General features: G+C 33.7%; 3 protein-coding genes across 4 annotated transcripts; 2 read left to right on the top strand and 1 right to left on the bottom strand.

Annotated features, from left to right (window-relative positions):
- The first annotated feature begins 231 nt into the window (after positions 1–231).
- LOC129899607 (protein HOTHEAD-like) lies at positions 232–5,501 on the top strand. Its single transcript, XM_055974618.1, has 6 exons — positions 232–444; positions 832–1,216; positions 3,568–3,878; positions 3,960–4,345; positions 4,549–5,117; positions 5,191–5,501. Exons 1-6 carry the CDS (start codon positions 348–350, stop codon positions 5,243–5,245), a joined length of 1,803 nt encoding a protein of 600 aa, XP_055830593.1. The 5' UTR covers positions 232–347; the 3' UTR covers positions 5,246–5,501.
- Positions 5,502–5,865: 364 nt separating this feature from the next.
- Positions 5,866–9,266, top strand: LOC129901366 (putative pentatricopeptide repeat-containing protein At1g17630). Of its 2 annotated transcripts, XM_055976515.1 has the most exons (3): positions 5,866–8,440; positions 8,680–8,766; positions 9,150–9,266. In XM_055976515.1, the coding sequence occupies exon 1, from the start codon at positions 6,044–6,046 to the stop codon at positions 8,234–8,236; it is 2,193 nt and encodes a 730-aa protein (XP_055832490.1). In that variant the 5' UTR covers positions 5,866–6,043; the 3' UTR covers positions 8,237–8,440; positions 8,680–8,766; positions 9,150–9,266. The 2 variants fall into 2 exon arrangements, with proteins under 2 accessions (XP_055832490.1, XP_055832492.1); XM_055976517.1 differs by lacking the exon at positions 8,680–8,766 and having other exon boundaries at positions 9,150–9,256.
- Positions 9,267–9,362: 96 nt separating this feature from the next.
- LOC129901367 (LOB domain-containing protein 22-like) lies at positions 9,363–11,091 on the bottom strand. The gene has a single exon (XM_055976518.1). The coding sequence runs from the start codon at positions 10,926–10,928 to the stop codon at positions 9,936–9,938; it is 993 nt and encodes a 330-aa protein (XP_055832493.1). The 5' UTR covers positions 10,929–11,091; the 3' UTR covers positions 9,363–9,935.
- Positions 11,092–15,635: the final 4,544 nt, after the last annotated feature.

Below are 15,635 nucleotides of genomic sequence, written 5' to 3'. Positions count from 1 at the left end.
GTTTTTCAATTTTCATAATCAAGAAAGCATCTTTTTCAAGGTATTTTTATTAATAATAAGTTTGTAAAAAAATGAGTAGTTTTACTAATTAAAACGCTTACTGCAAATTAAAAACACGACTTATTTGAAACAAGAGGGATTATGTATTTATTTTTCGAGCATTTAATGTTATAGTTGCGAAATTCTATAAGGTGTAAGCGAATCAAGTGGGAGTATATATATATATATATATATACATATGAATGTAGATAGTGCTATAGTAGCGCACAGACTATATAATTAGGCCAACCAAAGAAAGCCACATCAAATTTAAGAGCGAGCTGCTTAATTTTACTTCTCTGAGCTCAATGGCAGTAGTAACTGGTGCAGTTCTGCCTGTGATTGTCAAGCTCTCCTTGATGCTTCTATACCTCAACTTTAACTCTTCTCTCACTCTCACTCAAGGTACTTATTTTGCTTTTCATCACTTGTCTTTATTTCTTGGAAATCCAGTTGAAAGCATAATAAAATGAAGAGAAGAAAGAATTGAGAGTTTTCTTCTCATCACTCTATTATTCCTTGTTTATTTTGATGGGCTAAAAAGACAAAATTTATGACTGACACATGTTGTGTGAGTTTCTTTTTGTTTCACAAATTAATGGATTCAATTCTTACACTTTTGCGTCTACAAACTTTGGATCTGATCCGTCAATTTGCAAAACAAAAAAAATCTTAGTGTAACTTATTCAGTTATGTGAGACACAAAGTAAAATTTTTCAGAAAATAAAATTATCCCTTAATATAAGTTTTAGATTAATTCTTTAACAGTGGGGAATGTTTTGTGTAAATCAGCAAGAAAATGGGAGTCATGGAAAGATAAATACCCATTCATAAAACCAGCAAGTTCATTCTCATCATCAAATGCTTGGAGCAGTAGAGGGAGCAGCAAGGGTTATAATTATGACTACATAATAGTGGGAGGAGGCACAGCTGGCTGCCCTTTAGCAGCAACTTTATCACAGAAATTCAGTGTGTTGTTGCTGGAAAGAGGAGGAGTCCCATTTGCCAATGCAAATGTGTCCTTGATGCAAAATTTCCATATCTCTTTGGCTGACACTTCGCCAGCTTCTGCTTCCCAAATTTTTGCCTCAACTGATGGGGTGTTTAATGCAAGGGCTAGAGTCTTGGGTGGAGGCACTTGCATCAATGCCGGCTTCTATAGTCGCGCTAGCCAAAGGTACCTAATTTGTACTCCCTCCGTTTCATTTTACCCCACCTTTATACTAAAAATCGAGAATTAGTTTTCGAGGTTGAATTAGACTTAAAATTCATTCTATATCATGGTATTAGAATCAGAGTTAGATCATTAATAAAAAGTGATTATTTTTCCACTGGAAAAATGTTCAACAACTTTTTCATTAATATTTAGATTGAATTGGTGGGAAAAGAAAAAAATAGTAATGTTTTCGTAAAAAAAAAATTATGAAGTTTTCACTATTTCAATAAAAATCTATTTCCCACTATATATTTTTAATGAGCTGATTCAATAAAAATTAAGTGGAAAAATCTTATTTTATAACACAAATTTCCCACTAATTAACAGTAGGAAAACCTTTTTGTTTCTACCCGTGAATCCATCACATGCGAGGTTATTGAGTTTGTCCTACTTCTGTTGTGACTTGTGACAGAGAAATTTATCTCCTTATAATTCTTGGAAGGTCAATTAATTAGTCATCTAGATTTCAAAGAAATAATTCTTCTATATGGCTTTTCATAATTAAATAAATTATTTCTCTATGATTTACTTAAACATGTTTAAAATGAGTAATCAAAAAGTCATTGAAGGTAAGAGGATAGGACTTTGACTATTTTTTGGCGGGAGGGGGGTGTGGGTTAGTAAGCTGACAAACTGCATATACTACTTTGTCTACTTTTTCTTTTATCCCAATTTATTTATAATTGTCCACCTGTCTTTTTGTAGAGTCTTTAAATTGTAGGACTTTCTAGTCTATCCCCATTACTTACAGAAAATTAGCCACTTGTTTAGGACTAGATTCAAATTTTTGAAATGGAAAGTTGAATTCACTAGGAATAACATTTAATTTTTTTAAAAAAGTTTTCATAATTTTTAAAATAGTTTTAGTAACTGAAAGGGACAAGTGGGAATTTAAGTATATTATATTAATGAAGGCATTGATAGTGACTGTTCATTTAGCAGTCTAACTATTCGTACATAAACTTTCTAAATCAATAGGATTCTATGGACGATTATACGATTATGAGCCCGTTTGGATGGGCTTTAAATTAAATTTTCAAACTATTTTTTTTATTCATTTAACCCTAAAATTCACATTATTTTCCTCATTTAAGTACTTTTATCCAAACACTTAACTGCTTATTTATAAAAATAACTTTTAGCACTTCATACATAAAAATTAATTTTTTTAAGCCCATCTAAACGGGCTCTAGACCCCATTAATGATCTTGATATATGCTATTAAGAAAACGTACGTATGTTTTCTTTCATTTGTTTCCTAAACATGGAGTTGTATAATTTACACCTAAAAGGGTGTTCCAACGTACAGTATAAACGCATACAAAAAATTCTAAAATTAATCTATTTATACAACGTCATTTTTCAATAAAGGAGTGCTTATTGATTTCTCTTGAACGGGTAGCTCCGCCACTGTTGTAGGGTACTGTCTTTATTAAGCTTCTCTTTGAATAGTTGTGCTAGCTAGTGATCATATCTATCACCATATTGTGGTCCTTTTAACCTGTCTTGAATAAAAGATTTGGCAGGGAATATAATAATGGACAAATGATTTAAAGACTAACCAGACATGGTTGGTTGTCAAGCCAAATATATACACAAAGAAATTGAGCCTACTGCATACTCTAAACATCCCAACTACCAGCCTTCTATCCTCATTTATTGTATTTACTATTTGAGGCCAATAAATTTATTTTTCCTCTTTATGATGGTCACTTTATAAATCATCTAACTGTTTATCATTAATGGTTGTTGAAACAAAAATACTCGTTCCGTCTCAAAATATTTGTCATATTAGAAGTTATTATTTGTTTTCTCATTTTATCCTTATAAGTAATTGTCCTGAAAACTACAAATAACTCAATTATAACACCTAAATAAAATAAATATTCAATGAAGAGAGATTATATCTTAAGACAAAAATAAAGGTAAAGTAGTCAAACACCTCTCCTAATTAATGTTGTGTTAAAAGGCGTATAAATGAAAAATGCGACCAGTATTTTGACACGGGGGAGTAGGAAAGTGTATGAGTAATAGTAGTGTTCTTTTTTTCCTTAATTTGTATTCAGAATCTATTGATTCGATTTTGTCACGTAGAGCGCACTTAAAGGGGACAGGCTCCTTGTTCGGAGTTTTTCTATTCTCATGGTTCGAATCTAAATTGAAGTCTTCACTTATGCTAACATGCTTGTAAATTCTTGTTATTTGTATGATTATAGAAATGCTCTAGGTACATATTTACTACATATTGCTGCATTGAGGTACAAATTGATGGCAGGTAGATCATTTGATGCTATGATTCTTTGAACTTGTAGCTATATCAAGAAAGCAGGGTGGGATTCTAAACTGGTAAATGAATCATTCCCCTGGATTGAGAAGCAAATTGTTCATAGACCAATCTTAGCACCATGGCAAAAAGCAGTAAGCGATGGTCTTCTAGAAGTTGGTATATCACCTTTTAATGGATTCACCTATGATCACATATATGGAACCAAGTTTGGAGGAACCCTTTTCGACAGATTTGGTCATCGTAAGACTGCAGCTGAACTACTCACCTCAGCCAACCCTGAAAATCTTGATGTTTTGGTGCGCGCGACAGTTCAAAAGATTGAGTTTGACACATCAGGTATTATATGTCAAACAAATCTGATACATTTAGTCCTATCCATCTTTAATGAGACGATGATAGTACTTTACAATTGTGTAGGAAGAAAGCCAAGAGCAGTTGGAGTCATCTTCAAAGACGAAAAGGGGAACCAACACAAGGCAATTCTTTCAAAGAGAAAGGGAAGTGAAATTATAGTGTCATCTGGTGCAATTGGAAGTCCTCAGATTCTTTTGCTCAGTGGCATAGGACCAAAGGCTGAATTGGAAAAATTGAACATCTCGGTGATACTTGATAATAAATTCGTCGGTAAAGGCATGTCAGACAACCCCTTAAACGCCATATTTATTCCCACAAATAGGCCTGTTCAGCAGTCACTTATCCAGACTGTAGGAATTACCAAGATGGGGGTCTACATTGAAGCTAGTAGTGGATATGGACAAACCGAAGATAGCATTCATTGCCATCATGGTATCGTTTCAGCTGAGGTTAGTCATACAGCTTCCAACTTCTTTCAAGCATAGTTGAGATTTTAACAATCAGTTCCTGTATTGTTGGAAATATCCTCTTCAGTTTATGTGCTCGAGTTTTTTCACATGACACTCCCTTAAACTCCTTGTGACTTCATAATGGAAGGCACTAGACCTTCAAGCCCTTTTCTGACATACGTTACACGTTTTGGAATAACCAGATAGGGCAACTCTCCGCAATTCCTCCAAATCAGAGAACACTGGAAGCAATTGAAGCCTACAAAAGAAACAAGAAAAATGTTCCACAAGAAGCATTCAGGGGAGGTTTCATCTTAGAAAAGTTAGCAACACCTTTATCAACAGGGCATATTAGCCTGAAGAGCACCAAGATTGATGATAGTCCTTCCGTCACCTTCAACTACTTCAGCCATCCACAAGACCTGAAGAGATGTGTAGATGGCATACGCATCGTGGAGAAGATTGTGAAATCAAAACATTTCACCAATTACGCAGAGTGTGATAAAGAGACACTGGACAAGTTGTTAAACATGAGTGTCCAAGCTAACATCAATCTTATACCGAAACACACTAATGATACAGAGTCACTTGAACAGTTCTGCAAAGACACAGTGACCACAATATGGCACTATCACGGCGGTTGCCAAGTAGGCAAGGTGGTAACCCCTGATTACAGGGTTATTAATGTCAACAGGCTCCGGGTCATTGATGGTTCTACATTCAACGAGTCGCCAGGCACCAATCCTCAAGCCACAGTGATGATGATGGGCAGGTAAAATCATACCTTACAAGTTTTCTCAAGAGGATTGACTAGTAAATTATACTAATTGATTTCTTTAATACAGGTACATGGGAGTAAAGATTTTAAGAGAGAGATTAGGAAGAGCAGCTGGTTTGTAAAGATTCTATTGCTCCATTTTTTTTAGTTCCTTTTTACAGGGGCAACTGAGACATAAGTGTGAGTTTTGTTATTTTAATTCTTTGGCAAGCAGTTGTGTAGTCTGCAGAGTTTAGCTTGCCACAAAAAAGAAGAGTAATTAGGACGGAAAAAACTTACCCGTACCTTGGTGTAACTACATCAGTTTATCATGATTCATGTCATATGTTTATTGAGTTCATGTAAACATCCGTTGCAAAGTAAGTTTTTTTATTATACGTGTGCTACCATAAGTAATGGATATGAAGTCTTGTTATATAAGAGGATGTCTAACTTCACATCTCAGATTATCACTCTTCTTTCTTTTCAATGTAAAACTTGTTTCTCGAATTTAATCCAATTTGCAGAACGTATATTTGTAGTTCCATAGTGAGTTTTGTCATGTCAAGTTAAACATCAAATTACAAACAAGTTAAAGTTGCCGTTATTTTTTTTATATATAACTAAAGCAGGTAAACAAATCACACACAAAAAATCAACACCCACTGTTCAATTTTTCTTCTTTTTGGTGTCCGAAAATCAGTACGAAACCCGATTAAATTTGAATTTGCCCAGTGAAGTTTCCTAACAAATGGAATTTAGACCTATGTTAAAGGATGAATAAATAGAGGAAACTCTCTTTTTTAAACTCTTACTAGATGCAACATCCTTTTTCCTTTTCGTAAACCACCTGAGCTCTATAAATACTTTGTCATTCTATCTCGCTCCACCACAAACCTTGTTACTACGACCAAATCTTTAGCAATTGTTTCGACGAGGATATGCTTCAAGGCTGTTGTTCAAGTTCAAGGCGTTTCATTTCCCAGCTTCCATTTTCAATTTCGACTAGACTTTGTTTCCCATCAATTTTCACCCATTTTTACTGTCACTCCTCAGCCAATCATTCCCACAAAACCCAAAATGATCTTCTTGACTTCTTGGACCACTTACTTCAACATTGCGGACTTAATTTTCAACAACTGAAGCAAATCCATGAAAAGATCATAATCATTGGTTCATCAAATTCTTCTTTTATAGCTGCCAGACTCATATCCGTTTACTCTAAATTTGGGCTTGTCAATGAAGCTCAAAAAGTATTTGAAACCTGCCCAACTGAGTGCTTCTCGAATTTGCTGTTGTGGAATTCGATCTTGAGGGCTAACGTATCCCATGGGAAATGTGAAGAAGCTGTAAAGCTTTATATTAAGATGCGTGAATATGGTAATTTGGCTGATGGGTTTGGTTTTCCGTTGATTATTCGGGCATGTGGTATGTTTGGTGACCGTAATCTCTGCAGCGTGGTGCATTGTCACGCTATACAAATGGGTTTTAGAGATCAACTTTATGTTGGAAATGAATTGATGAATATGTATGGGAAGATTGGGCGTATGGAAATTGCAAGTAAAGTGTTTGATAGAATGTCCGTGAGAACTCAAATATCATGGAACATTATAGTTTCAGGTTTTGCGCAGAATTTTGACTACGATGCTGCTTACAAGACGTTTCTGCTGATGGAACCTCAGGGGTTTGAACCAAATTCTGTCACTTGGACATCGCTGTTATCTAGTTTTGCTAGGTGTAGACGTCATCAGGATACATGGAAACTTTATGCTTTGATGAGAAAGAAACAAGTTGAAGCTACTGCTGAGGCAATTGCTGTAGTAGTATCAGTTTGTGTTGGTGACAATGCGATTGATAAGTGTGAGACGGTACATGCATTTGTTATCAAGGGGGGCTTTGAAAATAGTTCTATTGTGATAAACTCATTAATGTGTACGTATGGTAAAGGTGGTGCTGTTAGACAGGCTGAATGTCTGTTTTCCGGATTGCAATTAAAGACTACAGTGAGCTGGAATTCTTTAATATCTTGTTATGCAGAATCAGGTTTATGTAACGAGGCCTATTCTTTATTTTTGCAGTTGCAAGAGTTAGATGATCCAAAGATGAAACCTAATGTCATAAGTTGGAGTGCTGTTTTAGGGGCATTTGCTGTGGCCGAGAGGCATGAGGAGTCCTTGGAAATCTTTCGAAATATGCAAGTTGCTAGAGTACTGGCCAATGATATTACAATTTCTAGTGTTTTATCGGTTTGTGCTGAGCTTTCAAACTTCCATCTTGGTATGGAAATCCATGGTTATTCAATAAGGTTTCTAATGGATAAAAATACTTTGGTGGGAAATGGGCTGGTTAATATGTACATGAAGTGCGGTAGTTTGTGGAAAGGAAACATAGTATTTGAGGGAATAGGAAAAAAAGATGTATTTTCATGGAACACAATAATTTCTGGATTTGGAATGCATGGTCTTGGTGCTACTGCACTAAAAAAATTTGAACAGATGACTAGCGCAGGAACTAAGCCAGATGAAGTTACTTTTGTTGCAGTTCTTTCTGCATGTAGTCATGCAGGCCTTGTTGATGAGGGGTATAAAGTTTTCGATCAGATGAAGAAAGTGTTTGGAATTGAACCACAAATGGAGCACTATGCTTGTATGGTAGATCTTCTTGGCCGTGCTGGTCTATTGCAGAGGGCTAGTGAAATGGTGCAAAACATGCCAATGAGGCCCAATGTTTGTGTCTGGGGAGCACTACTCAACTCTTGTAAAATGCATAAAAACATGGAAGTCGCAGAAGAAACTGCTGCTCAGATTTTCAACCTTGAGTCTGGGATGATGGGGAGTTACATGTTGCTCTGTAATTTATATGCTGTAAATGGAAGGTGGAAGGATTCAGCAAACGTGAGGATATCAGCGAAGACACAGGGTTTGAAAAAAGCTCCAGGACAAAGTTGGATTGAGGTGAAAAAGAAGATGTACATGTTCTTAGCTGGACAATTTATGGACTCAGAGATGGAAGATGTTCATACAATACTTAATATTCTAAGCCTTCATATGGCTAAGGAAGGATGCACACCCCAAAAGAGCCTTGCTTTGCAATGTGCAGAAGAACAAGAAGATTATTTGTATTTGACATCATGAAGAATTCTGTGTCTATGCTCGATGCAGGAAAACTATGATCTAATCTTTAAACCCGCCCAAAGCCATTTTTCGATAATCAAAGATCTGCCCAAAGCCATTTGCAGAACTTATGTGAAACAGCTGACCTCCCTTCCAGTCTTTCTATCTATATATTTCACGGGTCAGCCATATACGAGTTAGCTGTCCAGTCACTTCATTACTCAGGTATGTACTATTTCATTTTCCAGGAAAAAGGTGTCACGTCTTGATATGTTTTTACTTGCTAGAATTTCTTTTTTACTATTTTTTGAAGTCTCAATGCATGTTTTAAAGTACAAATTGTTCGCTAATCTGCTGAATCGGGTCGAAGTCTGATGAGCCTGCATAATGGATAGGATTCAGTTGTATTTTTGTACAGAAAAGAAGGAATAATTAGATTGAACCAATACATTTCTATTTTACAGTTTGATTTATCCAGGCTTGAGTTGCCATGCCGCAAGGAGCTATGAGCTTGTAGAAACTGGGAAATTAAAGAAGCAATGGAAAGTTGGGTAGGGAATCATTTATGGTTGCTCCAAGTGTTCTGATTCCTTAGTTTTTTATACAAATTGGTGATTGAATGCCATTGAAACTGAAGTCTCATTTATTTTAGCTGTACATAAAGGAAATGATGATTTTAACAAAGTGGAAATGGTGAAGATGATGAAAGCTTGGCCTTCTATGTATCACGGTTTTGTCATAGACAAGGAAGAATGTGAAATGTATATCAAGTTCATTCAGCCTTTATTCTAGTTAACCAACTTATATCAAGAAATCAGAATAGTGAATGTACACCATCACTTTAATAGTGACTCATGAAATCACAAGTAAACTAATTTGTTTACTGCCTATTTATTACTTACATGTCTACAATTCTGAACCTTCGCTTTTCCAGTAAAACCGTCTGGAGCTTTACGATGAGCGAAGGCCTCAGCAGACGAATGGAAGCTAGTTTTGCATACCGATTGATCGTTGACACATAAAAGGAAGGAAGAACAAAACACACACCGCTCGTTGGGAGTTTGGGCAGAATTGTGAAGTTAGTTGACTCTCAGAAATTTCCTCTTGTGGATCTCGACTACAAAAATTCGGTGAAGTACAGTTTGTGAAGGTAAACAGAGTAGCAACACCTTTAGATCTTTATCTTCGAGCATGTGTAAGGATTCACCCTCTTCCTTCAATTGGAGTCTGTTCCCTTGTTGAATAGCTTCATCATTGTGAAATGAACAAGTGTCAAATTTATAGTCGAAATATAGAAAGAATTAAAGAAAAAGAAGAGCAACTCTTACCCTGCTATAACCTGTTTCCTTTTTGTTTCATTATCTTTTCTTCTTAATGGATGGTTCATTGGGGAATAAATATTGAGTGGTTTTGAGATTGAAATAGTTTTTTTTTAAAAACTAAAAAGCGAGATCAGCATTTAAGTTCTATGTTCTATATTTGTGAATAACATTTCTCTATGTATTGTAGACTATATTACAATGTGCAAAACTACTCTGGAAATGCCATGAAGATCCATTCAAGAAAACAAATCTTTGTCGAAGGCTTGAAGCCATAATCTATTCTTTTCCCCTAATGCTGAGCAAGCTATGTTAGCAGACAAATGAAAATCAAAGATTTATAAATTATTTAAATTTATCATTCGATCTTTGAAATCCTTTAAATGCTTAAACTCAAAACATCACACGATTAAATAATCAAAGAATAGAAATCGAACAAAGTGCAATACTGACCTGTGTTGATCAAATGTTTGGTCATGTTCGAAACTTCCGAAACCTGAAATCCCCTCAAGAATAGGCTCCTTTACATTGTCACATTGGTCATTAACAGATAGTTGCTTCATCATAGAATTGGGAGCCGATGTAGACGTGGATTCTTGTTCATGCAAGCTCCAAGGGAAGTTAATATCTGCGAAATCTAATTGGCCATCTTGAATATCATCATATTGTTGATCATCTTCCGCTTGCTGATTACAACGAGGATGATTATAATAACTATCATGAGGATGGTACTGATCTATTGGCTGTTGATCATACGAAGATGCATTATTGTTGTTGTTCACCAAAGCATCCGCTTGATTCACAACACCATCACAATTATTATCATTGAATGATTCCTCAGCTGCATGATGATCTGTTAATATCTGTTGTTGTTCAGATGCAGCAACAGCCTGTGCCCTGCAATAGGCGAGTTGATGAAGAACGATATCCAGCTCGGCTTTGCAATAATCAATGTGGCGTTGCAGGTCTCTGATGATACGGTAACAACCACCAACAGGGTCATTTGCGCGAACGTCAGATTGAAAGATGATGGTCCGCATTGCCTCGTCTTTGAAAGGTTGATCAAGGGGGCGAATGGTCTTGGTGATATTGCTGACACCAAACAATTTATGGGCGTTTAGGAACTGTCGTTGGCGATCGTGTGGAAAATAAGGGGCAAGAACGCAGTCAGGGGCACACTTTCGACGTTGGTATTTGCACGCAGCACAAGCTTGGCCTGCCCCACTGACACGAAGAAGGACTTTCTTGTTGTCGTTGTTATTGTTATGAACGCGTTTAGTGTACTTATTATGATTGAGGTTGTTGTGATCAGTGATGAATGTATGAGGAGTTTGGTGAATAGGAATGTTATTATTATTATTGGGGGTGGTAAAGGATGTCATTTCATTCTGCATATTGTAATTATAAGTTTGTCAGGGAGATTTGTGCTGCGTCTCCGGCGGGGATGGAGAAAGAGGATTAGATTAGAGAGTTTTCTTTTTGAGTTCCCTCCCTTCTTTTCTCCTTGCCAATATAACTAACTCCCACTAAATGAGAGGCTCACAAATCTTCTTTATTTTCAACATAATAATAATGTCGTTTAATCTCTCTCTCTCCATATGTGTACACATAATAATAAAGGTAAAATGTGTGTTTTTTTTTTTTTGAAACTACCTTATACATAAATTCATACCATATATATTAATTCTATCTATATTTTAAATAATTATGTATTTTATCACTAATTAAGAATTTCGTATCATATATTGAGGAAGATACACCTAGATTCATATATTTTTTGCTACCAGATACATTAAAAATAAGGAAGAGGCCGCGAGAGATGGGGAGGGAGGCAAGCAGATCATGTATCCTAGATACATATGAATCACACTAAATATATGTATCTGTATGTATGTGGCGTGATTCGTATGTATCTGGGATACCAGATACATTGGAGAGTGGCGAGCGAGTTTGTCTTTATATCCAAGATACATGCGAATCCACTTAAATATAGCGCATCTAGAACAAATTTCACCTAATTTTGACCATATGTATCCCGAGATACATGTATCTGGACGTATTTGGACCCACCAAAATCTAATAAGATTCGTCATATTGCAAACTAATGTATATTTAAGTAATTAGCTCCTAAACTAATGAAATTTGGGTAAGTTTCCCTTTTTTTTTCTTTATTGAAGGTTTGACGATTATTCTATTCTCGTTTATTTTTGCCATAAATACCTTATTATTTCCAACAAACAGTATTCCATATTTGCAAATATAATTCTCTTTACACCATGAGTATATATGCGTTGCACGTGGCCAATTGATAAGGTTTATTGAAGGTTCGATGACTAATCTATTCTCATTTATTTATGCCATATAATATCTTCTTCATAATTGTTGGGAGTTGGGACTCTCTTTTGGCAAACCTTCATTGCTACTTGGTTATTCTTCTGCTATATTTTCCTGTTTGTCCCCTCTTCTTTGTTTTGTTTCTTTTTAATTGTTAGGCGCCGTTTGGTTACGGAATAAACACAAAGCTAATGCATGAATAATTTTGGTTATTCATGTATTAATATTATGTCATGTTTGGTTGATAAATAGGATAAAAGTTATTCACGTATTACTTTTATACAATGTTTGATTGTCTTTTTTTAATCCTACATAATTAATACTTAAATAACTTATGAGGGAATCTATGTATAAGTTATGCGGGATAAAAGGTGAAATAAATGAAGTAAGTATTAGTTATACATATATTAAAATAATAAATTAAACATTTACCTGCTTTTAGTTATTTGTTATTTACTTTATTGTTTTAGCAATTGATATTTATTTAAATTTTAATGTGTTATTTAGATTAGTTATTTATTGTAATGAGTATAATAAATATTAGCTCATGAAACATTTTGAAATTAAGAAATAAGAATTAGCTCACTAATTTTTTTTAAACTCTACATAACTAAACATTGCATAACTAATATATACATATCTAAACCCTGCATAACTAATACTTGTATAATTAAATCTTATCTAACTAATATCTATATAACTCTAACCTGTAACTAAACGGCCCCTTGATGTTTCGTTAATTGCTTATGATTAAAAGATAAGTTATGACTTATGACAAAGTAAATTTCTCGCGTGGCATGCACGTACATAGTGATGAAGAGATAAAAGACATTTGACTTTTTAGTGATTTGTATTTTTAGACGACTAATTACCCATAGTTTACTGATATAAAAATTAGTTTTGTGATTTTGATGTTACAAATAGTTAGGTTAGCGACTTCACTATTACAAAAAAAAAAGAAGTTATGTAACTTTAGTATTACAGTAAGTTTAATGACCATCAATGAAATTAATCCTCTTTTTATATACATATCATGAAGTTAGTTTTTTAATTCGAAAAGCTTGGTTATCCTTCATGTCAATAGCCTTTAAGACGAGTTTATTTTCTTCTTTATACTAGTTGGTATCTAACCAGAACCTCTCTTGACCAGTTACAAACTTACAAAGAATATTCATTGGATTACCATACGCTCAACGGCTCAAGAAACAATGACAAGTCCCTATTTTTCTCTTGTAAAATTTTTGTATGAAGAGAAGATACGTACTTTTTTGTGGAGGCAATTATTCCGAGGTTCCTATAACAAAAGAGACATTTAGTGGCAGTAGTTTTTTTTAGTGACAATTGTTAGCGATATTTATATAGAGTGTTGGTTATAAATACCATATTATATTATTGTCGCTAAAATAATATAACAACAATTAAATTACTGTTGTAAAATCCTTTATTTATTACCATGGGTTAATGTTATTCCATTTTGATTAAGGTTAGATAGATCATTTGTGAATAGAATGAAGATACATTATGTATTTGTTAGGTAAGTGAAAACAATGAAGTCCTTATTACTACTAGGTGGAACATTTATACTTGCATCAAAATCCTTAATAAATAGTTGAGAAGAATTTAGGACTATTGGCGCTTTTCAATAATTGACAGCCAATTAATGGATCGATTGCACATACTTCCTACTTTTGTTTTAATCTTAATTTTGCCCAAAGACAAACTACCTTTATGTGCCTATAGATAGAAAAAGGTTTTTTTTAATACTAGTTCTTCGGTACGTGCGTTGTACGTGTGCTAATATATAGTATATGATATATAATTATTTATACGTTGAAATCTTTGACTATTTTATCTTATTATTAGTGTTCATTTCTTTCAAGTCTCTACATCCTCACCATCTATTCCAGCATAGAGTCCTAAACATAGAAGCCAAAATACATTGAAGTTTTTTACTTCATGTCGATGGGCCAAGTAAGTCCGGCTAACAAAATGTAATATCTATCCTACTATCGTCAATCGATTGTAGAAACTTCCTTCATTTTAATTTATTTTTCTTAATTTTCTTTTTAGTCCCTTTTAAACAGGATATTCATTTGTTTTTTTAGAATTTTTCAATTTTAACTTTCTACATGACATGTTTAAGACAATAATACTAAATAACATTTTGGTACATTCTATATATTTTAAATTTAAGACCACACAATTCAAAAAGATTTAAATTCTAGTTTCTCGACACGTGTGTTACATGTGTATGTCGAGATATTAATGTACGCTATTGTAAAATAATATTTTGAGTAAACAATGAACTTGAATGGAAAAAGTACAAGTTCAATTTCTCTCAATAATCATTATGGATGTTGTGTGATGACTTGTTTGTCGAGGTCAAAAAAAGTAAATATTGTCTGAAAAATATAATATAAAGAATTAAAATTTAATTTATAGATACATATTTTATTTTTATGAGTTTCAAAAATTACGTTAATAAGTGGTTATAAGTAGATAGTTGTTCATCGACATGCCTATTTCTAGGCGAGGGTAACTGAAAAATTCAACATTTCAATTTATTTGTCTTACTTTCCTTTTTAGTTTGTTATATATTTGAAAATTACATAAAAAAGTTCGATAAATTACAATAATTAACAATTCAAAATATTTTTTAAAAAAAACATATACAATATTTGACTAACTTTCAAAATTCTGTTCAGTATCACGTAAATTGAGACAGAGAGCGAGATTTTTTATTTGAAAAGCAAAAAAGGAAGTTTTCATGGAAAAAAAAAGCATAAAATCAAGCTGGATTAGAGCAGATGCAGCACAAAAAAATCACATTTAACTAGGTATAAATCACTCACCTGCTCACATTTCACAGAGGAAGTAACATATATTATTTGAAAAGAAAAAAAGAATTTTTTATGAAAAATCAAATTGGATTAGAGCAGATGCAGCGCAAAAAAATCACAGATAAATAGGTAGAAATCAGTCACTTGCTCACATTGCAAACATTTTTTAATTCTTTGAGTATAATTTTAATTTGTGCATTGATTTAACTGAAATCAAATAAAAAATCGACCTTTATAACCCAATAAATTTATCTATTTGAGAAACCTGCAAATATCAGTATTCTATAACAATATTTTCACTCATCAATCACCATAAAAAGTAAAAAAAGAATAAAGTAAACCAAAAATGGGTATTCCCTTTCCCGTTGAATGCCAACAAACTAATAGATATATTCTATCCCAAAAAAAATTAAATTTTGTAAAAATAACATGTACCCGTTCTATATAACCAATAGTTTAATCGATAGTCCAACTGATGACAGATTAAAGTTTGTAGTTATGTTTAGAGAGACACGAAAAGATAAAAACTTTACTATGGTAATTGATTGGTGTATGAACCTTTCATGAATGTTAGAATGAACTTATGCCGTGATATCGGATCATCTCTTTTCACTTACTTTAATGTTTTTGGATCTCTTGACAATGTCTTAACCAGAAGACATGACATGAAATCGATATTGGTGTGTCAATGAATATGTTCCACTTTTATGGGATCGACACAACCCTTCATATAAGAAGTTATCGGTGTTTGGCAGTGTTGAAAAGGTTGTGGCTTTTTATTTTGAATTTTTTGATAAGCGATGGGCATTATTTCTTTTGGTAGGGTACTTTTAGGATTTAAAAGAGTATTTCGGTAATTTAACTTTTGAGTTTAGAAGTTCATGTTTTTAAGATAGTATAGATATATTTAAATATGATACTCTTTAA

The sequence above is a fragment of the Solanum dulcamara genome, chromosome 8 (genome assembly GCF_947179165.1).
Source record: "Solanum dulcamara chromosome 8, daSolDulc1.2, whole genome shotgun sequence".
NCBI classification, from domain to species: Eukaryota; Viridiplantae; Streptophyta; class Magnoliopsida; order Solanales; family Solanaceae; genus Solanum; species Solanum dulcamara.
Note: the sequence above shows the minus strand (reverse complement) of the source record. Positions and strands in the feature narration are given on the sequence as shown.

Excerpts from the sequence above, each read along its gene's own strand:
- LOC129899607 (XM_055974618.1), top strand. The coding sequence starts at position 348 with ATGGCAGTAGTAACTGGTGCAGTTCTGCCTGTGATTGTCAAGCTCTCC. Across the intron at positions 445-831 it reads TTCTCTCACTCTCACTCAAG|CAAGAAAATGGGAGTCATGG; the intron begins GTACTTATTTTG and ends TGTGTAAATCAG. Across the intron at positions 4,346-4,548 it reads ATGGTATCGTTTCAGCTGAG|ATAGGGCAACTCTCCGCAAT; the intron begins GTTAGTCATACA and ends TGGAATAACCAG.
- LOC129901366 (XM_055976515.1), top strand. The coding sequence starts at position 6,044 with ATGCTTCAAGGCTGTTGTTCAAGTTCAAGGCGTTTCATTTCCCAGCTT.
- LOC129901367 (XM_055976518.1), bottom strand. The coding sequence starts at position 10,928 with ATGCAGAATGAAATGACATCCTTTACCACCCCCAATAATAATAATAAC.